The 24,456-nt window shown below is 42.8% G+C and overlaps 1 protein-coding gene across 1 annotated transcript in view; it reads right to left on the bottom strand.

Annotated features, from left to right (window-relative positions):
* The window catches only part of LOC139459327 (mucin-5AC-like), a 45,783-nt gene that overhangs the window by 13,826 nt on the left and 7,501 nt on the right, over window positions 1-24,456 (bottom strand). Inside the window, exons 2-14 of the mRNA XM_071240783.1 lie at window positions 24,353-24,441; window positions 23,189-23,245; window positions 21,680-21,809; window positions 21,004-21,107; window positions 18,335-18,394; window positions 15,390-15,717; window positions 12,299-12,454; window positions 6,829-6,920; window positions 6,320-6,376; window positions 2,686-2,815; window positions 2,198-2,301; window positions 1,697-1,756; window positions 117-441 (exon numbers count right to left, since the gene is read on the bottom strand). Of these exons, the coding sequence (XP_071096884.1) occupies window positions 117-441; window positions 1,697-1,756; window positions 2,198-2,301; window positions 2,686-2,815; window positions 6,320-6,376; window positions 6,829-6,920; window positions 12,299-12,454; window positions 15,390-15,717; window positions 18,335-18,394; window positions 21,004-21,107; window positions 21,680-21,809; window positions 23,189-23,245; window positions 24,353-24,441 (1,692 nt within the window). The remainder of the gene's footprint in view (window positions 1-116; window positions 442-1,696; window positions 1,757-2,197; window positions 2,302-2,685; window positions 2,816-6,319; window positions 6,377-6,828; window positions 6,921-12,298; window positions 12,455-15,389; window positions 15,718-18,334; window positions 18,395-21,003; window positions 21,108-21,679; window positions 21,810-23,188; window positions 23,246-24,352; window positions 24,442-24,456) is intronic.

Consider the following 24,456-nt stretch of genomic DNA (forward strand, 5'->3'; position numbering starts at 1 on the left):
CAAAGCATTGTTAATCCCATGTCTTTTGTTGGTCTTTTTCTTTTCCATTAATGTTCCCTTATTCTCAAAAATAAATCGAAGTGATTTGACGAAAAATTCCCGAAAAACAGCCTCACCTTTGCAGACACCGCAGGTTAGAGGGCAAAATTCGCTGGCAAAGGCAGCATCTCCGCATGCGGTGGCACTAGCAGAAACCTGGCAAGGGAACAGATCTTTGTCTTTACATGTAGTGACTGCTGTCGGCGTAGTCGCCACGGCCGCTGGAGTGGACGACACAGGAGCCTTTGCAGTTGACCCTGATGCGGTTGTCTGTGGAAGGGGCGTGGTCTGCAAGCTTAATGTCCGATTGACACATGCGTAGTCATGGCAACAGGTCGTACATTTCCCAGTGTTGCTGTCGCAGTCTGCCACGCCGGGGTGTCGGTTGAAGTCATGGAGGCACTAAACAGACCGATAAAATCATTAATGGTGTAAACATGGTGAGTGAGTTTAGTTTTAAGCCACTTTTAGCACAATCTCATTAAAATCAGACCTTAGTTCTCGTTACCGCTAAACAAAGATCTGAGGACATCCCATTATGGGTCACACCAGACCGACCTTGCGCGAACTTTGACCGACCAAAGGAATGTCCAATCAGAAGGCAGCTTACAGCACACATTTCAAATTGGCAACTACGCTTCGAAACATTTTTTGACAAATTCTCGATTACAAATTTGAAACCTGAACAAAAAACATTCTGGAATGGCTAATGTATGGTCTAGATTGTAAGGATTCAGTCGTTAAACCCGTAACTCTCGTTCGTAATACCCCGTGTTAAAGTTTTAGAGATTGCATGATTAGAAATCACATTCCGACTGTCACTTTCATAATCTGGTAAGCGACGCACTGATTTGTCAGATGAAAGGTCGTTCTGACGTGACCCCTAATGGGATGTCCTCAGATCTTTGTATAGCGGTAGCGAGAACTAAGGTCTGATTTTGTGAGATTGCGTCTTAGCAATATTCAAGCAATATCACGGCGGGGAACACCAGAAATGTCGTAAATCGAATCCGGGTCTTCGGCGTGACGAGCGAACGCTTTAACCACATGTCTGGCTACCCGACCGCCTCTGATGTAATTATAGAAATACTGGCGATGAAATCATTGAGAGAGTAAACAACATTTATTTACTATTTAACACCGCAGACAGCATGATTTGGGCTATATGACGGTGGCTGTAAATAATCAAGCCTGGCCAAGACAAACCAGTGATTTATCTTGTTAGCGGCGTGCCTCGCCTAAGGCTATAATAACATATTCGACTCAGTCTGACCACCCGATCAAGTCAGTGCTTCTAAGACAAGCATATAGGTCTCTGTGAGGGGTCATGGGTGGCCCAGTCGTCGAAGGCGCAGCGATTCGCTGTGCAGAGTTGCGTCCCTTGGACACGCCTGAAACCTATGATTGTGGGTTCGAGTTCCAGTTCGCCCCTATTATGTTTCTAGGTTTGTCAGCACCATACCCGTGCTTGTGGGTTTCACCGAAGTGGTAAACGTCTGAGACCTGCATCACTTCGGGCTTTCCTCCCACATTAAGCTGACACGCCGCGATATAACTGGAACACTGTTAAAAGCGGCGTTAAACCCAACTCATTGGAGAATAAACTAGAAAATGCCATTGCAGAATTACATTACATATAAAATAGGTAGCAACTTGCGTGTTCATTGCTCTCGCACTTGGCAGAAAACAAGCCATGTTCCAGAGACAGCTCGCACGTCTGAAACCGTAAAGAATAAGGAATCAATTACAACATACCATCACATCGTTCGGGAAACACTTTGCGGCGTTTGTGACCCGCAGACTACTCTATGACTTGTTAATTTTGTTGAACCTAGAATAGGTCATATATTGTAAGTTGAAGTTGGGGGTGGGTGCCTCCCCCAACCACCACCCCAACCACCCCCATTTTACGTAGCATGTATTCAGGACACAACACCCCCCCCCCCCCCCCCCCTCTAAATAAATAATGACTCTCTGCCCATAATAAGTGAGACTTTTCTTTTGAAGCATATTTTTGGTACCCCCCCTCCCCCCCCCCCCCCCAGCACTGTGTCATTTTTGCGCATGGTTCCCTGGATCTCACCGGTCGCACCCCGCCTCCACCCCCTATCCGTGATGTATAACTTGGTATACCACGGCGGTGGTATTATCAACTTACCCCATGGTGACTATCGCACGGTTCAAAGGTGTCAATACATTTCTGAGGATCGCTTTCGTGCTTACAGTGCGGGCAGTGGAGGACATTGGGAATAGCGTCAAACCCTGAAACAGAAACGGATTTTAACAATCGGCTCAACACAAACGACCTTTCAGAATTGTGAGGGCAGAGAGTAGCCTAGCGGGTATCTTATGGCTCGCAGCGCCTACGACCCCGTCCAATGGTGTACATACATGGGAATTAGGTTGAATACATGACTATAATTGTCACGCACTGCTTCTGAACTTATGATTGTTTTATTCCCTGAACAGTATTTTTTCACAACACATTTGTCTCAGGAACATTCTTAATTTAAAGCAAATTATTTTACCCCAGTGTTTCTGGAACGAATTCATTTTCGCAATACCAGCAACCCTCTCCTTCTGGCCCTAAACAAGAATGTCAAATATCGTATCCTGAAGAAACAAATAGTAAAATTAAGTGATCACCTTTTTGAATTTGCATCAATGAGGTGCGACACTCGTCGCCGGTACAACACACAGTACATCTATCGGAAGGGCCGAACTGGACCCCGCCCGTGCAGTTGATGCTGGAGCGGATGCTCTCAGAACTGCAATCCTTAAAGGGAAATATACTATTATATATATATTGCCTATTTGTCCGACATGGCGCTCCACGTGGCGCTACGTAACGATTTGTATGACACTGTATGACAATGCCAAATGCGTCACGTGATACTGCAAATGGTTTAAGATGACACTGTATGACAATGCCAAACGCGTCACGTGATACTGCAAATGGTTTAAGATGACACTGTATGACAATGCCAAACGCGTCACGTGATACTGCAAATGGTTTAAGATGACACTGTATGACAATGCCAAACGCGTCACGTGATACTGCAAATGGTTTAAGATGACACTGTATGACAATGCAAAACGCGTCACGTGATACTGCAAATGGTTTAAGATGACACAAGGCCGTGAGTTCCCAACGCTCCATGAGTTGTGTAAACGGCGACTAAAGTGGTTGGGGTTATATGTGACTATAATGATTGATATCTAACTGGGATCTGTCGGTTATGTACAGTGACCGTATTGATCGTGTGCCATGCTCAAAAACAAACCACTAAATAACGTTATACTGAATGCCTCTTTGCAGAATTCTCACATAACACTTAACGTTGTCCTGTGGATGCTTACATACCACTTCATGACACTTCGCTGGATGTTTACATGACGCCGTGGGGGCAAGGGTGGCCCAGTCGTCTAAAGCGATTCGCTGTGCAGAGTTGCGTCCCTTGGGCACGCCAGAAACCTATGATTGTGGGTTCGAATCCCGGTTCGCCCCGATTATGTTTCTAGGTTTGTCAGCACCATACCCGTGCTCGTGGGTTTCACCGAAGTGGTAAACGTCTGAGACCTGCATCACTTCGGGCTTTCCTCCCACATTAAGCTGACACGTCGCGATATAACTGGAATACTGTTAAAAGAGGCGTTAAACCCAACTCACTCACTCACATGACGCTGTGCGGAATGTTTACATAACACTGCGTGGCGCATGATAATGATATGGTAACGGGTAGTTGAACTCCCCCAAACCTCACATCCGTATAACACTATTGGAACAACCGTATGATCAAGAGCATTCATTCAAGAAAACCAGGGGGTCAATGGCATTTCTTCCTTGAGAGGACAACTAATACATGGCCTTTAAACCTTGATTTCTTAATGATGTACAAGCAAAACGTTAAGACATTAAGACCCCTCATTTTCTCAAAGGGAAAAACATAACTTCGAACTATGTCGTCCCGGTAGCGTACACCATCCCATGAGTTGTGATGCCACACCATACCATTGCACTGACAACGTTGAGTATCGCACGTTCACGTTCTCCAGGACGCCTGTAGACCCACACACGACCCATACAGAGCTGTCCAGATGAAACCTGGACTGTGAACAGTATACTGTCCCAATCTTGTCATCTGAGTGAGTGAGTGAGTGAGTATGGTTTTACGCCCCTTTTAGCAATATTCCAGCAATATCACGGCGGGGGACACCAGAAATGGGCTTCCCACATTGTATCCATGTCTGGAATCGAACCCGGGTCTTCGGCGTGACGAGCAAACGCTTTAACCACTAGGCTACCCGACCGCTCCTTGTCATCTGAAACTCAGATGGACTAGACTTTCGGTCGGGATGTTGTGCTCTCTCAACCGGTAACGTAGGGTTCTGCCACTGATTGATGTCAACCAAGGAATTGTCTGAGCTGTGGCAGTTTGGTATCGATTCCGTAGATTCACCAACCGAATATGGTTGTCTTGTTGACGTGACGTCACACGTGGACGACTGGTCCGTGACAAGTGATGAGTGTCGACCTACTGTGGATGACGTCTCCAAAGAGATGATGTTGTGTTTCGACGAACATTAAAATGTCTTGCAACTTCGTTTTGCGCCATTCCTGTTTGCAGTATTCCCACCGCTTAAGCGTTGATTTTCAACAAGCCGTGGCATTGCGCCAACGATGTGCACAGTTAAACAGAATTGTGTGGTGTTCACATTAAAAAAAAGCGTGTACGAGTATCATGCTCCAAACAAACACCCAAACATCCAAACTGTGCGCCGTGCATTATCATGCACGTGCAAATTGTTAATCACGATCTCACAGAGGAGGAAATTGAAATAGGCATTATTTATTTACAGAATACATTTACTTTTTTACTGATTTTTATGTGAAGCACATTTACTTTTTCCCATCAGTATATAACCTTGAAGTACATCAACCTTGACCTCTTAGTGAAACTAATCTACCTCACTCATCCCTCACTAACGAATGTCAATCTCACTGGTCCAAGTTACTTGGCTGCCCAATTGATTAACTGTTAATTAGAAAAATATATATATATATAAATAAATGTATAATAGTTTTCTTTGATGCACAGAATGCATGCTTCCTGAGCCCCGTGCTGTAAATACTACTGTTCTTGTTTACTCCATCTCATAGACGGACGTGGTATGGTTAAAGATGATGATGAGGGCTGAGTATCACCTGGTATCTTTCGATACGATTCGTATCACCATGCGGACTAACGTTAATACTACTGGTATCACGATACACCGCATAAAATAGCAAGAAATGATGAAATCACTGAAATATATCTCGAAAACCTTCTCCTTCATACATTTATTTATCTCAACAACTTTAACAGAGAAAAACACAACAACAACACAGTTTTAAGTGAAGGGATGGTTATTAAATGTAACAGTTAGTCGGCGCGTCCTCAGCTACCAGACCCGTGAAGATTCCGGGGTAGAATAGGTCTTCAGCAACCCATGCTTGCCTGAAAAGGCGACTATGCTTGTCGTAAAAGGCGACTAACGGGATCGGGTTGTCAGGCTAGCTGACTTGGTTGATACATGTCATCGATCCAAATTGCGTGGATCGATGCTCATGATGTCAATCACTGGATTGTCTGGTCCAGACTCGATTATTTACAGACCGCCGTCATATAGCTGGAATATTGCTGAGTGCGGCGTTAAACAGCAGGCCGAAAGCCAACCAGCTCAGCTACCACATCCTTGCGTTCCGCCATGCTTGCAGGTGGCGCTATGCTACTTCTGCCATTATGGGAGGTAACTCTATTAGCTCCTCATCTATTTATAGCGTATCGCGAACTCACAAACTGCCGATTCAAGTATCGTGTACACCTAAGGTATCGGTGAATCGTTACAGCCCTCATGATCATCGACCGCTCATAATCCCAAACAGAGGCGTACATCATCGTGCTAGTTAAGCGCCACTGTGATTGTGTGCAGAAAGAGAAATACATTGTGACGTCAATTAGTTTTTAGGTCACGTGTTTGGTCTTTCAGCCTTGGGCATCGCCCGTGACTTCGTATTATAGTGAATGAGTGCGTATGGTTTTACGCCGCTTTTAGCAATATTCCAGCAATATCACGGCGGGGGACACCAGAAATGGGCTTTACACATTGTACCCATGTCGGGAATCGAACCCGGGTCTTCGGCGTGACGAGCGAACGCTTTAACCACTAGGCTACCCGCCCGCACCACTTCGTATTATAACGCTCGTAAGAAGGTGTAATTGCTGGTACATGTACATACGAAAGCAGCTTTACATTCCGACTTGATGTGCCATTTAGAAACGGAAATCCTGCAAATCTGAAACAAAGAAGGACATATTTAAAAAAAAGATGCCAAAAGGTTCGAGACTGTAGTATAAGTCCATATCGACCTCAGCGACCCCTTAGGTTGAGGTCGAGGAGGCGTGATCAAACTAGCACAGATACTGACCGATTTACGATCAAATATGTCTGAAAAAATTGCGAAAATTTGTCAAATATAGGGCCATAACAAATACTGCAGTGATTTCCCCCCAAATGTTTAACATTCCCGTCGCATTTATCAAAATATGCATTCGATAGAGATCTTGAATACTTTAATCCTATATCCCACCGACCCTATATTCTTACAACGAAACCAATAATTGAAGAGTCTAACTATATTTTTAACTTTACATGGACCAACGACCAAAGGTTTTGAGAAAATATATTCCAGCTGCCTTAAAAACATTTGCAATGTGTAAACAAAGGAATTTTTTAAAACATATTTACGTCGTTGCTATGGTGACAGGTTGTTGTTTTGGTGAGGCAGTCGTGGATGTTGCCAACATGGTCACAGGAAGGACACTGAAGAGGTTGTGGGGCTGAAAGTTAAGCAGATGATCTGTCTGAATGGTCCCTGTCGAGTTGGCGGTGCTCTGCACTGTTTCGTGAATATCTAAGCTAAATATATTTGCTTATTCAAAGTTTACACGAAACGCCGATCAGTTGATCGCGAAACTGACGTTCATACAAGTGTGGACACGAGACTGTATTCTAGAGAGAACAAAACACTATCGGTCTACTTCCACACTCACGGGGAAGCCCCTTGGATTTTCCCAGTATAGAAGGATACATATTCGTTGTTTATCATCACGTTGTCACTTTAATCTGACTCTAATTTTTTACACACATTTGAAAATGTGAAAAGATTAAGACAGCATTTGGGAATTTCTCACACGGCATTGTGACGACAATTTGGGTGTGGTGTGCATGAAAAGTTGTTGGATAACTCGGTGGAATAAGCTTACCCTGACACAGATGAATTACTCGAGGGTAGTATGAAAAAAACTATCGCCACTTCAGCATCCAGCATAGTCTATTTAACTGAACATATGAAGACTATGAACAATACTATTACTTTTCGTGCGCAGACAGGTGACATAAATAACGCTAAACTGAATTAACTGTTAGAAATGATAAGAGGTGGAAATCGACCTTAAAGACACAACTAACCAATCAGGCAGAATTGGTGAACTGAAACAGAAGACTGACCAAGGGGAAAGAAGGCATAACCTACTCTTCTTTGGTATTGATATCAGACCTCATGACGACCAAGGTGAAAGGGATCTAGTAAGGGGATTTTCATAGAAGAAGCTTGATATTACAAACTCTCATGAAATTCAGTTTGATGGGTATAGACTAAGATCAAGACATGGAAGGCCCCCAATTATTGCAAAGTTTCTCAGCAGAGAAAACAAATCCCGATTTATGTTTAACCGAAAGAGACACTGTGGCCGAAAAAAGACGTGGTAGTGTCAGAGGATTACACATCAAGGGTCAGAGAAAAAAGGATGAAGTTGGAACAATTTCTGAAACCGCTAGATACGAGGAAAGGCAGGCTTATCTGAAAGGCGACCATCTTCCAATTGACAAAAAAATGTTCTACTACGATGAAGCTACCGAGCAACCGGGAAAAGTGAAAACAGACAGTTACAACTGAGGTTCAATGGCACACCTGTAATTGACAACATAAACAAACAGCAGGCTAGCCCTGACCCAGTTTCTGTAAGTCACATTGTGACCTGCAGCGATCAACTCGTGGCCTCAGCTTTGTGGCCTCAGGAATTTCATTGACAAATCTGAACCTCAATGGTTTTTACTCTCAGCTGGATTTGGAAAACACTATCGGTGAGATAACACTATTCTGAAACTGTTCATGTATCCTTAATAAGAACTTGGGATGTTTCATTTCAACCTAGCTTTTACAACATACTTATATTCATTTATCATATGTGATGTGAACCGGATATAATTTAATATAAGACTAACTTTTTACAACGAAATATATCACATAGTTGGAAATTAAGATTGAAAATAAGAATAAGACTGACTTTTTACAACGAAATATATCACAGAGTTGGAAATTAAGAATGAAAATAAGAATAAGACTGACTTTTTACAACGAAATATATCACAGAGTTGGAAATTAAGATTGAAAATAAGAATTAGACTGACTTTTTACAACGAAATATATCACGGCGTGAATAAAGTAGAGAAATAAAAAAAATTAAACAATGCTCTTTTTATTCATTAATTCTAGTGAACATGATTGATGATATTGGTTGAATCAGCTTTTTTCTTTTCAAAAATGAAAGGTACGTCTGTATTTTGTAAGATAAAACAAAAAATATATATTTCCTCGCAGTCGACTGTGATGATCAAATGGTGAATGAACTCGTACATTCTCCTCTTCGTCTCGATGACGACATTCTACTTTTTCATTGAGTAACTATATCAGGAGATCGAGAACTGTTTCATTCTTTCACAATAGGGTGACATTCCGTTTAGTATACATCTAGAGGTATCTACCCCGACTACATTCCACATAGCTGGCATTCCTAAAGAAGTCCAAATTTCTTCACGAAATTCCGTTTGATGACGATCATTCTAGTATACATCTGAAGGTATCTACCCTGACTACATTCCACATAGCTAGCATTCCTAAAGAATTCCAAATAGCTGGCATTACTAAAGAATTCCAAATAGCTGGCATTCCTAAAGAATTTCTCAACTATGACATTTTAACAAAGGCCGCATTCTTCACATTCTTAACATGCATGCATAATGACGCCGTTCTCATTGTGACGTCATGCATGTCTTTTCTCATAACACTAGGCTAATGAATATTCATAGGGCGCCTTCCACGGAAGGCGCTGGACCTCCACATTATATACTACTTTTAACTTATTACATTTGTACACCTTATTACATTTGTATATCCGAAACTTTGTACCCTCACATTAAAAAGTTCGAAGTTTTATCGTTTATTGAATCAGATCATCTTCCAATTTCTATGCCAGTAAAAGATATCATCAAAATGGCAGTAACATCATTGACACCTGATTATGCACAATGTAAACGGAGAACAAGATGTAGATGGAGAAACGAACGAGAACGGTATGCTGAAGACATTTGAAGATTTTGTCCCACCACACAAAAATATTAATCCAGCAACTTCGACCCTACAACAAGTGACGCAGATATGTGGTGAAAGGAAGCTAGTTACAAACAATAACAGACCACGACAACGATTAGACTGGTTTGACAAGGTTGGTTGGTTGGTTTGTTGTTTAACGCCGCACTCAGCAATATTCCAGCTATATGACGGCGGTCTGTAAATAATCGAGTCTGGACCAGACAATCCAGTGATTAATATCATGAGCATCTATCCACGCAATTGGGATCGATGACATGCATTAACCAAGTCAGCGAGCCTGACAACCCGATCCCGTTAGTCGCCTTTTACGACAAGCATAGTCACCTTTTACGGCAAGCATGGGTTGCTGAAGACATATTCTACCCCGGATCTTCACGGGTCGGTTTGACAAAGAATGTGAAGGTAGCAAACCACAAATACAACTTGCTGAACACCTTAAGAAGATATCAGGCATGAGGGCAACTAACAAGGATAGAATCCCAAGGTCATTATGTAAAACCTTATGTCAAGGCAATCAGGTAGATAACATCAATTAGAGATAACATCAGTTGTATCATACATAAATGAAGCAGCTAATAAAAGATGCTGTACAATGTTATGGAAACTGATAAAGAAGTATTCGAGTAAAGGTGCCAAAGAAACTAGCTGATTTTCATATTCTTGAATGACTAACTTCAAACAACTATTAGTGAGTGAGTGGGTTGGGTTTAACGCCGCTTTTAACAGTATTTCAGTTATATTACGGCGTGTCAGCTTAATGTGGGAGGAAAGCCCGAAGTAATGCAGGTCTCAGACGTTTACCACTTTAGTAAAAGCTACGTGCATGGGTATGGTGCTGACAAACCTAGAAACATAATTGGGGCGAACCGGGATTCGAACCCACAATCATAGGTTTCTGGCGTGTCCAAGGGACGCAACTCTGCACAGCGAATCGCTGCGCCTTAGACGACTGGCCCACCTTCTTAGCTAGTGGGATTAGGGACTAGACTCCATCCATAACCCCAACTCAGGTAAATTGCCAGGTGAATATGGAGATGGAGATTTTAAAGTCAGCTGAACCTTTATTCTCTTCCTTATCTTGTGATTATTTAAAATTACATATTAAACGCTGGACACTTTCCACAATCCTGGAAAGGACCTTTCAACAGTGGACAGTATCTATATATTACAAAGTGTCATCCGAAAGTCATCACCAGAAAAAAAGGAAAAGTTTGATGTGGAATTAGTGATTTCATAAAGGTATTTGATATGGTTAAGCTGCTATACTCCATGCTGCAGAATGGAGTTCATAACAAACACTTTAAGATTGTAAAGAGTATGTATAAAAATGTTCAATCAACCGTACCGGTGGAAAGAAACTACATTTTTCGAGAGTGCCTGTGTTGTAAGACAAGGCAGTGCTCTTAGCCCTATATTATTCTCGTTGTTCAACAATGAAATCACTACCCAATTTAATAGTTCATTTCATGGCCAGGTATTTATATAGGGGTGGTGTGTGTGTGTGGGGGGGGGGGGGGGGGGGGAGTAATGAGTAAATTTGAAAATTTGTCAAACAATGACAAACCAATTACAGTTGTCAACGTGTATAGATGTCTGGGTCATGACTCCAAAGTCAGTATGGATAAAGGCCTACAAACAACCCAGTAAAACACATTTTCCTATAAAATATCGTATAAGGAAATACGATATATCGGTTCCGATTGCTTTTCAGATGTTTGATAAGAAGATTGTACCTATTGTGATATATGCTTTGGATATTTGGGGATTTACTGTTATGAAAATATTGAAATTGTACACAGGAGGTGAGGTGAAATGGGGTTTAACGTCGCGTCCAAGATTATTGCACTTATATAGCGACGTGCATGCACGTGTGTGTGTGTGTGGCTGCTTGTACTAGTCCGGACTGATGCCGATTTATAGTGCTAGCTCACTGAGAAACCATGCCACAGTTTAACATGAATACCCCACTCAGACACAGCATACTGACTCAAAGCCGACCAGTCCTTGTTTTAGCCCCTTAATGCCGAGCGCCAGACAGGGTAACAACAAGTACCATCTTTTAACGTCTTTTGGTATGACGCGGTCGGGGATCGAACCCCGGACCTTCCGCTCTTCGGGCGGACGCTCTACCATTAGACCATGGAGTATACTGTGTCTGAGTGGGGTATTCATGTTAAACTGCGGCATGGTATCTCAGTGAGCTAGCACTATAAATCGGCATTAGTCCGGACTAGTACAAGCAGCCACACAAACACACACACGTACATGCACGTCGCTATATAAGTGCAATAATCTTGGACGCGACGTTAAACCCCATTTCACCTCACCTCACCTCTAGACTGTGAATATTATTTATTAGATATAGAATCATTTAGTTAAAGAAGAATTTAACCAAATTTAGTAGGGGATGCAGTAGCTCGGGCACCCGGAACTATAAAGTTAAATAATGATGATGCATTATGTAAATATGTAAAATACCCGAAGATGAAAACCATTTTTTTAGGGCAGCATGGGGGATGTGTTACTCCCAAAAAGAAAAGGCAACATGGATCACTGAGTTATATCTATTTGTTCAATCTCATTTCAAATCACATTCTCTTATTTAACTTGCCAAATATCTCACATGTGTATCTAATATACTGGAAGAATTGTAAACTGTTTGTAACTCTCACTAGACAACATGTGTAACTACACTTGTACTATGGTTCTTTAATCCTCAACTACGAATACACTCATCTGTTTGTCTTTTTTTGTCAGACGTACGTCTTGGTGTAGTTGTCGCGTCTGTGGTTGCCGCCTGTGTCATTGCCGAGGTTGTTGTTGCCGCGTCTGTAGCGGTAGCCAGTTTTGTTGCCGCCTCTGAAGTTAACGCCTGTGTCGTTGCCGTAGGAGGCATCGTTACAGCAGATGTAGGTGCCGCTGAAACACAAGAAAATCGATACCACACTGCCATTTAAACTTAAAGCAGATTTGAACAGTCAGTCAGTCAGTTTTATCACGGCGTATTAGCTTCACCTGTATGCTATATGCACGGTTTAATATGTGATGTGAAATCAACTACAATCCTAAATAAATCCACCATTTACCATTCAGTGTAAAACAAGTGAACTGATGAAGCTTAAATTCACATGCTTGTTCCCACCAATGATGACACCGGAATTTGAGAACAGGCGCGAACGCCATTTTCAATATGGCCGCCCCAGCAGCCATATTGAATGGCCTATTAATGGCCATTACTCAGCCAATTTCCTTCAAAATGTAATGCAGTTTAGTATGTGTGTGGAAAGTTGTGGGGATGAACATGTGTGTGTTTTGTGATGTTTGCAATTTTTGACTTGACATTTGCACTTTGACAACGCTACTAAATTCTCCCGAAATGCGCTCTACACTCTGTGAGCATTTTCATAGAAGCTCACTTTCTTGTTGAAGAGGTTCAAGTCAGATTTTAAATATGGCCGCCTCAGCTACTATGTAGAAAGCCTACTTATGGCCACCGCTAAGCCAAGTCTGCTAAAAATGTAATGCAATGCTCTTAAATTCTTTCAAATTCAAATGCAGTTTTGGCTCAATAAACATCTTCTCCTTTGAAAAATTGCCTGTGGCATTGAACTTTCGCATGTATGTGTTTCTTTATGATGAGGGGCGGTCGGGTAGCCCTGTGGTTAAAGCGTTCGCTCGTCACGCCGAAGACCCGGGTTCAATTCCCGACATGGGTACAATGTGTGCAGCCCATTTCTGGTGTCCCCCGCCGTGATATTGCTGGAATATTGCTAAAAGCGGCGTAAAATCATACTCACTCACTCACTCCTTATGATGATATATTTTGTTCAAATTTGTTAGGATTTGATTGCTTTTTGTGAAACAATAGTAATGTTATGACACTACCTGTTAAGATTCTACATTTGTCGATAGTATAGATATTTGACTATATATCATGTAAACTCACGGGCAAAAGAAACGCTGGCTTCTAATATTCGCATCTAATAAAGACATATGAAAAATTATGTCAACAGATATCATTTTATTTTACAGAAACAACAATAGACATAAGGTTTACGAACTCTGACAGCCACATGATGATATGTTCAGGAATTATGAGCATTTTTGGAAGAGGTGTTTGAATGTCCATAATTCGATCATGTTCCTTTTCTTGTTGTCAAACAATAACACACCTGAAAATCACAATTAATCGTCAATATCGAGTGTGTCCACCTCTAACACGTATGCACTCCCTGACACGACGTCGTACTGATGTTACCAGTCTCCTCACAATAGCTGGAGTGATGAGACGCCACTCTTCTTGCAGTGCCTGCGTCAAGGTCTGTCTGTCATGTGGGGGATGCTGACGTTGCCGAATACGTCTCCCAAGATGGTCCCAGAGGTATTCTATTGAATTCAAATCAGGGGATCGGGCTGGCCACGGGAGAACTTGTATGTTGTTTGCATTCAAAAAGTCTCTTGTAACACGTGCAGAGTGTGGAGTGGCGTTATCCTGTTGCAACAGTGTTCTGGGATTATTCTGCAGGAATGGAAGTACGGCTGGTGTAAGGACCTGGTTGATATAGCCGTTAGCGTTGAGGTTACAATCTATAAACACCAGGTCGGTCTTGGTGTCACCGTAAATACCGCCCCAGATCATCACACTGTCAACGCCATGGGGGTGCACTTCCTGAACGCAGCAACGTGACGTACGTTCGCCTCTACGCCGGTAAACTCGCAATCGGCCGTCAGCACTGAAAACCTGGAACCTACTCTCACTGGTAAACAGCACTCTGTCCCAATGTCGTCTTTGCCAGCGTTGCACTGTACGAGCCCACCTCAATCTGTTGAGTCTATGTTGTCGGGTCAAGGTCATTCCCCTCAAAGGTCGATAAGCTCTCAAACCAAAATGGCGGAGACGTCGGGATACAGTCCTTCTGCTGACGGTGTGTTGGAATGCATTTTGTGCTGATGACGTCACAGTGAGGAATCTGTTACGTAGGTGCAACATACGCAAATAGCGGTCTTCGTTGGGCGTGGTTACTCGTGGTCTTCCACTTCGTGGTTTGTCTGATGTCCGGCCAGTATCTCTAAAACGTTTCACCAGTCTCTCGATGGTGGTTTTGTGAAAGTTCATGATTTCTGCAACTCTGGTCTGAGTTTCACCCTTCTGCAACATTCCTATTGCTCTCTCTCGCTGCTCAGACGTCAAACGTGGCATTCTTGTAGGTGAAATCTAAACGATTCAATGCTACAGAAGGTTTCTGTGCACAATTTATACCTCAATCTAGCACGAAATTTTCCTTATGCATTTTTTACAAAAAGAGGGAAAAAACGTATTTCTCCGAAAATCACGTGCTGCAGATTCGCCACGACCCCAAGGAAATAATTGGAGCGTTTGGGAGAATGTTTTTATATGGTATCGAATCATGGTTTTAGGTTTTGATCAAAACTGTGTCAACGTTTATAAAACCAGCGTTTCTTTTGCCCGTGAGTTTAGTTACAAATACATGTACTATTGTGTTTTTTTCAGAATATCCGGCAACTTTTTTGTGTGTGTTTAAAAAGTTGAACCTGGGAAAAACAAGGAACAAACGAATTATTTTCTCAAACACACCTGTCCCCTTTCATGCGCACGCATCTATCCTTTTGGGCCTCATATTATATACCTCATCGTATACAACGATAAGCAGGTAGATCGAAAAAAATATTTATTGTAATATTTCGATTACCCAACCAATACAACCTAATTTCTCAAATCGTACCAAATGAAAACAGTGTTACACAGATATTCCTCGTTTACAAATTAACAGACGGCATTGCTTGTCGTGTGGGGGTAACATCAAAAAGTGCAACTGCGGAAATGATCACGTACTTTGGCAGGCTCCACAGGAACGGGGGCAGAACTTAACGGAGATGTCTGGGTCGGTACAGGCGGCACCTACTGCAGTATGACACGGGAACAGAGTGTCGTCCCGACACGTCGTCAACGGTGGCTCCGTCAGTGGATTGGACGATGCTGCAGGTGTAGGGGTGGTAGAGTTGTGTCCTCCTGGCACAATCCCCGGGGTAATGAATGGCGAGGTCGGAGGCACCCCCAGGATGTACTCCAGGCAGGAGAAGTCGTTGCAGCACACGCTGCAGAGGCGGGGGTCGTGGAGGCAATCAGGGGTGCCAGGGTGCCTCTTGTGATCGTGCATACACTGTAACAGACGATGACGTGACAACAAGGGAACTAATCAGAGTGAGAGAGTGAGTATGGTTTTATGCCGCTTTAAGCAGTATCGTTTACTGCTCATACCGTGCTGTTTACTGCTGTGGACGTGCTGTTTACTACTCATACCGTGCTGTTTACTGCACATACCATGCTGTTTACTGCTGAGAACGTGGTGTTTACTGCTCATACAATGCTGTTTACTGCACATACCATGCTGTTTACTGCACATACCATGCTGTTTACTGCTGAGAACGTGGTGTTTACTGCTCATACAATGCTGTTTACTGCTCATACCATGCTGTTTACTGCTCATACCATGCTGTTTACTACTCACACTGTTCTGTTTACTGCTCATACAATGCTGTTTACTGCACATACCATGCTGTTTACTGCTCATACAATGCTGTTTACTGCTCATACCATGCTGTTTACTGCTCATACCGTGCTGTTTACTGCACATACCATGCTGTTTACTGCTCTTACCCTGCTGTTTACTGCTCATACCGTGCTGTTTACTGCACATACCATGCTGTTTACTGCTCATACAATGCTGTTTACTGCTCATACAATGCTGTTTACTGCTCATACAATGCTGTTTACTGCTCATACAATGCTGTTTACTGCACATACCATGCTGTTTACTGCACATACAATGCTGTTTACTGCTCATACAATGCTGTTTACTGCTCATATCGTGCTGTTTACTGCTCATACCATGCTGTTTACTGCTCATACCGTGCTGTTTACTGCTCATACAATGCTGTTTACTGCTCATACAATGCTGTTTACTGCTCATACAATGCTGTTTACTGCACATACCATGCTGTTTACTGCACATACAATGCTGTTTACTGCTCATACAATGCTGTTTACTGCTCATATCGTGCTGTTTACTGCTCATACCATGCTGTTTACTGCTCATACCATGCTGTTTACTGCACATACCATGCTGTTTACTGCTCATACAATGCTGTTTACTGCTCATACCGTGCTGTTTACTGCACATACCATGGTGTTTACTGCTCATACAATGCTGTTTACTGCTCATACCGTGCTGTTTACTGCACATACCATGGTGTTTACTGCTGTGGACGTGCTGTTTACTGCTCATACCATGGTGTTTACTGCTCATACCGTGCTGTTTACTGCACATACCATGGTGTTTACTGCTCATACAATGCTGTTTACTGCTCATACCGTGCTGTTTACTGCACATACCATGGTGTTTACTGCTCATACCATGGTGTTTACTGCTCATACAATGCTGTTTACTGCACATACCATGCTGTTTACTGCTCATACCGTGCTGTTTACTGCTCACACTGTTCTGTTTACTGCTCATACCATGGTGTTTACTGCTCATACAATGCTGTTTACTGCTCATACTGTGCTGTTTACTGCACATACCATGGTGTTTACTGCTCATACCATGCTGTTTACTGCTCATACCATGCTGTTTACAGCTCATACCATGGTGTTTACGGCTGTGGACGTGCTGTTTACTGCTCATACAATGCTGTTTACTACTCATACCGTGCTGTTTACTATACACACTGTGCTGTTTAATGCACATACCATGCTGTTTACTGCACATACCGTGCTGTTCACTGCTCGTACCATGCTGTTAACTGCTCATACCATGATGTTTAGTGCTCATACCGTGCTGTTTACTGCTCATACCGTGCTGTTTACTACTCATACCATTCTGTTTACTGCTGTGGACGTGATGTTTACTGCACATACCATGCTGTTTACTGCTGTTGACGTGCTGGTTACTGCTATTGACGTGCTGTTTACTGATGTGGACGTGCTGTTTACTGTTCATACCGTCCTGTTTCTGCTCATACCGTGCTGTTTACTGCTGTCGACGTGCTGTTTACTGCTCATACCGTGCTGTTTACTGCTCATACCGTGCTGTTTACTGCTCATACCATGCTGTTTACTGCTCATACCATGCTGTTTACTGCTCATACCGTGCTGTTTACTGCTCATACCATGCTGTTTACTGCTCATACCATGCTGTTTACTGCTCATACCGTGCTGTTTACTGCTCATACAATGTTGTTTACTGCTCATACCGTGCTGTTTACTGCTCATACCGTGCTGTTTACTGCTCATACCATGCTGTTTACTGCTCATACCGTGCTGTTTACTGCTCATACCGTGCTGTTTACTGCTCATACCATGCTGTTTACTGCTCATACCGTGCTGTTTACTGCTCATACCGTGCTGTTTACTGCTCATACCATGTTGTTTACTGCTCATACCGTGCTGTTTACTGCTCATACCGTGCTGTGTACTGCTCATACCATGCTGTTTACTGCTCATACCGTGCTGTTTACTGCTCATACCATGTTGTTTACTGCTCATACCGTGCTGTTTACTGCTCATACCGTGCTGTTTACTGCTCATACCATGTTGTTTACTGCTCTTACCCTGCTGTTTACTGCTGTTACCATGCTGTTTACTGCTGTTACCATGCTGTTTACTGCTGTTACCCTGCTGTTTACTGCTGTTACCGTGCTGTTGACTGTTCTTACCGTGCTGTTTACTGCTCTTATCGTGCTTTTGACTGTTCTTACCGTGCTGTTTACTGCTCTTACCGTGCTGTTTACTGCACATTTGGAAGAGTACCGGCCCCTTTGCTTGACTACTTCACATGTCTGTAAGAAGAAACATGTTGCCAGTTATGCTCCAGTGGCTATTTGTCTGAAATGTTTCCAAAATGACGACTGTACCTCAAGCCAACTTCACGACATTACATACGACCATCTGGTGTAGTCGCTACTGATAACCAACCAATCAAGCGATGGCCTGGTTTCAGACAAATGAGCGGTCAGTTCACACCGTAAAAACGGCAATGGTGCGTTCTTGATATCGTGCTCTGCACACTGCTTCAGACAGTACCAGGGAATTAGCACGGCAGGGTTGTATATTATCCAGACAGTACCAGGGAATTAGCATGGCAGGGTTGTATATTATCTAGACAGTACCAGGGCATTAGCATGGCAGGGTTGTATATTAACCAGACAGTACCATGGACTTAGCATGGCAGGGTTGTATATTATCTGGACAGTACCAGGCAATTAGCACGGCAGATTTGTATATTATCCAGACAGTACCATGGAATTAGCATGGCAGGGTTGTATATTATCTAGACAGTACCAGGCAATTAGCATGGCAGGGTTGTATATGATCTAGACAGTACCAATGAATTAGCATGGCAGGGTTGTATATGATCTAGACAGTACCAATGAATTAACATAGCAGGGTTGTATATGATCTAGACAGTACCAATGAATTAGCATGGCAGGGTTGTATATTAACTGGACTGTACCAGGCAATTAGCGTGGCAGGGTTGTATATGATCTAGACAGTACCAATGAATTAGCATGGCAGGGTTGTATATGATCTAGACAGTACCAATGAATTAACATAGCAGGGTTGTATATGATCTAGACAGTACCAATGAATTAGCATGGCAGGGTTGTATATTAACTGGACTGTACCAGGCAATTAGCGTGGCAGGGTTGTATATGATCTAGACAGTACCAATGAATTAGCATGGCAGGGTTGTATATTATCTGGACAGTACCAGGCAATTAGCACGGCAGATTTGTATATGATCTAGACAGTACCAGGGAATTAGCATGGCAGGGTTGTATATTATCTGGACTGTACCAATGAATTAGCATGGCAGGGTTGTATATGATCTAGACAGTACCAATGAATTAGCATGGCAGGGTTGTATATGATCTAGACAGTACCAATGAATTAACATAGCAGGGTTGTATATGATCTAGACAGTACCAATGAATTAGCATGGCAGGCTTGTATATTATCTGGACTGTACCAGGCAATTAGCGTGGCAGGGTTGTATATTATCTGGACAGTACCAGGCAATTAGCATGGCAGGGTTGTATATTATCTAGACAGTACCAGGGAATTAGCATGGCAGGGTTGTATATTATCCAGACAGTACCAGGGAATTAGCATGGCAGGGTTGTATATTATCTGGACTGTACCAATGAATTAGCATGGCAGGGTTGTATATGATCTAGACAGTACCAATGAATTAGCATGGCAGGGTTGTATATGATCTAGACAGTACCAATGAATTAACATAGCAGGGTTGTATATGATCTAGACAGTACCAATGAATTAGCATGGCAGGCTTGTATATTATCTGGACTGTACCAGGCAATTAGCGTGGCAGGGTTGTATATTATCTGGACAGTACCAGGGAATTAGCATGGCAGGGTTGTATATTATCTAGACAGTACCAGGGAATTAGCATGGCAGGGTTGTATATTATCTAGACAGTACCAGGGAATTAGCATGGCAGGGTTGTATATTATCTGGACAGTACTAGGGAATTAGCATGGCAGGGTTGTATATTATCCAGACAGTACCAGGCAATTAGCACGGCAGGGTTGTATGTTATCTGGACTGTACCAGGCAATTAGCATGGCAGGGTTGTATATTATCTGGACAGTACCAGGCAATTAGCACGGCAGGGTTGTATATTATCCAGACAGTACCAGGGACTTAGCATGGCAGGGTTGTATATGATCTGGACAGTACCAGGGAATTAGCATGGCAGGGTTGTATATTATCTGGGCAGTACCAGGGAATTTGCATGACAGGGTTGTATATTATCTAGACAGTCCCAGGCAATTAGCACGGCAGGGTTGTATATTATCTGGACAGTACCAGGGAATTAGCATGGCAGGGTTGTATATTATCCAGACAGTACCAGGGAATTAGCACGGCACTGATGTATATGATCTAGACAGTACCAATGAATTAACATAGCAGGGTTGTATATTATCAAGACAGTACCAGGGCATTAGCATGGCAGGGTTGTATATTATCTGGACAGTCCCAGGCAATTAGCATGGCAGGGTTGTATATTATCTCGACAGTACCATGGAATTAGCATGGCAGGGTTGTATATTATCTAGACAGTACCAGGCAATTAGCATGGCAGGGTTGTATATGATCTAGACAGTACCAATGAATTAGCATGGCAGGGTTGTATATGATCTAGACAGTACCAATGAATTAACATAGCAGGGTTGTATATGATCTAGACAGTACCAATGAATTAGCATGGCAGGGTTGTATATTATCTGGACTGTACCAGGCAATTAGCGTGGCAGGGTTGTATATTATCCAGACTGTACCATGGAATTAGCATGGCAGGGTTGTATATTATCTCGACAGTACCATGGAATTAGCATGGCAGGGTTATTTATTATCCAGACAGTACCAGGGAAGAAGCGTGGCAGGGTTGTATATTATCAAGACAGTTCTGGGGATCCGCCTCGTCATTGCAAATTGGACAGTGAAGAACCTTGGGCACCAGATCGAGTGCTGAAACAAGAGTGAGTGACTGGGTGAGTGGTGAGTGGTGAGTGAGTGGTGCATTGTTTGGAGGATCCATCAAATCTACATTTCCATTACTTTTTGATGTATAGATTCATATTTTTTTTAAGGCCATCCAGATTATATTTTGTGTTTCTCATCTCCATGCCTCAGACGTAGCAGTCGGTTGGAAGAAAAAGGAAACTTACTGACATTGTTATATGTGTTGAGCTAATCGTTTTTGATATATTCGTGGTGCAACGATTTCTGTATCAGTGTTGAGAGTTTAAAACACAAGACGTTAAACAAAATTGCAGGCATGGTTACTTCCCGTCTTTGTTTATACTTTATTAACACGCAGAGGATTTTTTTTAAAACGGGAAATGGTTTCAGAGAGCTGGATGCCACACATTGTCCCTGGATGATGGAGGGATATAGTCCTTTATTAATTGTTTTCACGGACGGACTCATGAATACAATAGTTCGTACGCTGGTTTGGTCTTTAAAAATATGATTCGTCCCACATGGAATTCATGTTTATTTGCTTTTTGGTCTTTAAAACAAATTATGTCATCCTTCACCTTTCTGCACGTGGTCGAGCCGCTGGAAGCACGTGTCCCCCGTGCAGCACACGACGCATTTGTCATTTGCCCCTAGTGCATTGGTGCCCCGACAGTCCACATTGGCCTGGAGAGCTTCATAAGCGCACCTCTGAAACAATGACCATGTTTTGAATATGAGTGGGTGGTTGAGTGGATCAATGAGTGGGTGAGTGGATTTAGACCGGGTGAGTGGATGTGTTAGCGGGTGAGTGGATGGGTGAGTAGATGTATGAGTGGGTGAGTGGATGTGTTAGCGGGTGAGTGGATGGATGAGTGGGTGTGTTTGCGGGTGAGTGGATGGATGAGTGGGTGAGTGGATGTATTAGCGGGTGAGTGGATGGATGAGTGGGTGAGTCGATGTGTTTGCGGATGAGGGGGTAGTTGAGTGGGTGTGTGGATGAATGAGTAGGTGAGTGGATGTGTTAGCGGGTAAGTGCATGGGTGAGTGGGTGGATGAGTGAGTGAGTGGTTGGATGAGTGGATGGACAAGTTGGTAAGAGGGTGGGTAGGCGGGTGAGTGATTCAGTAACTGAGTGAGTGAGGTTTACGGCGCAGTCAGCAATATTGTATTTATTTCAACATAATGCATGTAAATAATCCAGTCTGGCACACATGATCAGTGACAGATGTCATACATTGTTCTTAAACTGTTTAGTCTTCAGACAAGCTTGACATGTCAGCTACCTGTTCTTCCGCTGAACGTTGACGGTAAGTCTGGATCAACAACATAGGCTATTGCAAGTAGGAACATGTTGACAAATGTTATGTTGATTTTAGTTTGAAACTGGATTCATCTGTTGTCATACCAAGTTTTTAACATATACGCATCCTTCAACTAGTTCATGCGTGAAGAATTAGTCAATTTTTCCAGATGTCAGTAAATATTTACTTGTCTACAACGCTCTCTTTCCAATCTTGAAAATATACATGGATCGGGTTGTCAGACTCGGAGACCTGGTTGATTATGTGTCATCAGACCCCGACTTCGTGGGGCTTTGCTCATGATATTAATCAAGTTTTTCAAGTTTTTTTTATGTTTGGTGGTGGCACGTGGTCTTATGCGCAGTGCATAGGTCACAAATCGGGTGAATTAAAGCAGCGTCGGTCTCGGGGAGTAGTTGGATGGGTGACCATGTTATGCAGCTTGAATCCTGAGAGTTTCTTGGGCTTCGGTCCTGCCCCACACTGAAGCACATGTACCACATGTGGTGACTTGGGCAAGTGACTTTGTTAGAAATTTGCTTCTGCTCACCCAGCAGTGAGTGGGTACCCGGTAGGATGAGATGACAATGTGATTGTTAACTTTCTAGCGCCGCAGCTAGGCAGCTAGGGTTGTATACTCTCCAGGGAGCTGAGAATTATTGTTGAATACACACTGATCCAGTGACCCGGGTAATAGTAGCGCTTTGAGCATGCCGCTGTGTGGTGTGGCAATATGCGCAATATTAATGACCTATGTTTATTTTCAGATTAACTCAGTCAGCCTACCTTTGCTGTTCCGCATCCCATAGAGATCTTCCACTCGTCCACTTTGCCGATACACTCCTGCAATCGGAGAACAACACAACCGGCCGTCCCGTCAATCAATACTTGTAAGAACGGACTTCAATATTTCTCAGAGTTATATCTCGTCGCTATATGGCTGAAATAATGCCGATGCGACGTTAAACTTTAACTCACTCACTCACTCAGGGTTTATGACGTTATGAACGCAAAACTCGGCGTGCCCACTTTGCGTACATCTGAACCACAATATTATATTCTGACTTTAGTCGTTAATGATTATTTTATAAGAGAATTTATGGATGTTAACTTCTTTATTATGAGCACAACAACGTTTCGGAGTACATGCTTACTCCTTTATCAGGTAAATGAATGTTCTCACTTACTTACTTACTTTGGAGATTCAACGTGCGCTTTCCGACTGATGCGTATTTCGCACACCGGCCCGGCCAGGCCATTTCATGTGTTTCCGAAAGGGGCGAAAGTGGTGTGTGCAACCCAAGAAGGGGCTTTAGGGGTTGCTTATATAGAATTTGGGAATTTTGAGATTTGGAATAGATGAATGTTGTGAGACAGAGAGGATATATATGTACATGTAAGAACAACAAAAGTAATGAGGTAACAAAGGTGGAAACCTAACAAGGGAAGCCAACAGATAATTGGCGCTGATAGGTGATGAACAATAGAGAATGGAAGCCAACACTTTGCAGTCATTAGCGCTGACAGTTATGGACAACTGGAAGCCAGGACTAAATTATCACTGATTGGTAATTGGAATTGGACAATGGCAAACGTTAGGCCGGGGGTAATTAGCACTGATAGGTAAAAGGGAGGCCGGGGGTAATTAGCACTTATAGGTAAACGGGAGGCCGGGGGTGATTAGCACTGATAGGTGAAACAATAGAAATAGCAAAGGACAAATGGAAGCCAGCGACATAATTGACACCGACAAGGATCAAAGCAATAAGCCGCGATTAAGACGTAAGCATAATTATACTCCGAAACGTTGTGTTCCTCATAATAAAGTTGATATCCATAAATTATCTTCCTTATGTATATCACCTTTAACTGCCTTTCAAAGACTTTAAGGATGATAGTGTAAGCCGAGGCGTTATATATGGTTGTACAGATATAAAAGCGGCTACTTACGTCTTCAAAGTTACTGCAGGTCTCATTATGGCGCACACATTCATTGGTGTTGCGTGCAAAATGGCATTTCGGACACTCCAAACAATAGCCTGTGCAATGAAACA

This window comes from Haliotis cracherodii, unplaced genomic scaffold, assembly GCF_022045235.1.
Source record: "Haliotis cracherodii isolate W230 unplaced genomic scaffold, xgHalCrac1.p SCAF_13, whole genome shotgun sequence".
NCBI classification, from domain to species: Eukaryota; Metazoa; Mollusca; class Gastropoda; order Lepetellida; family Haliotidae; genus Haliotis; species Haliotis cracherodii.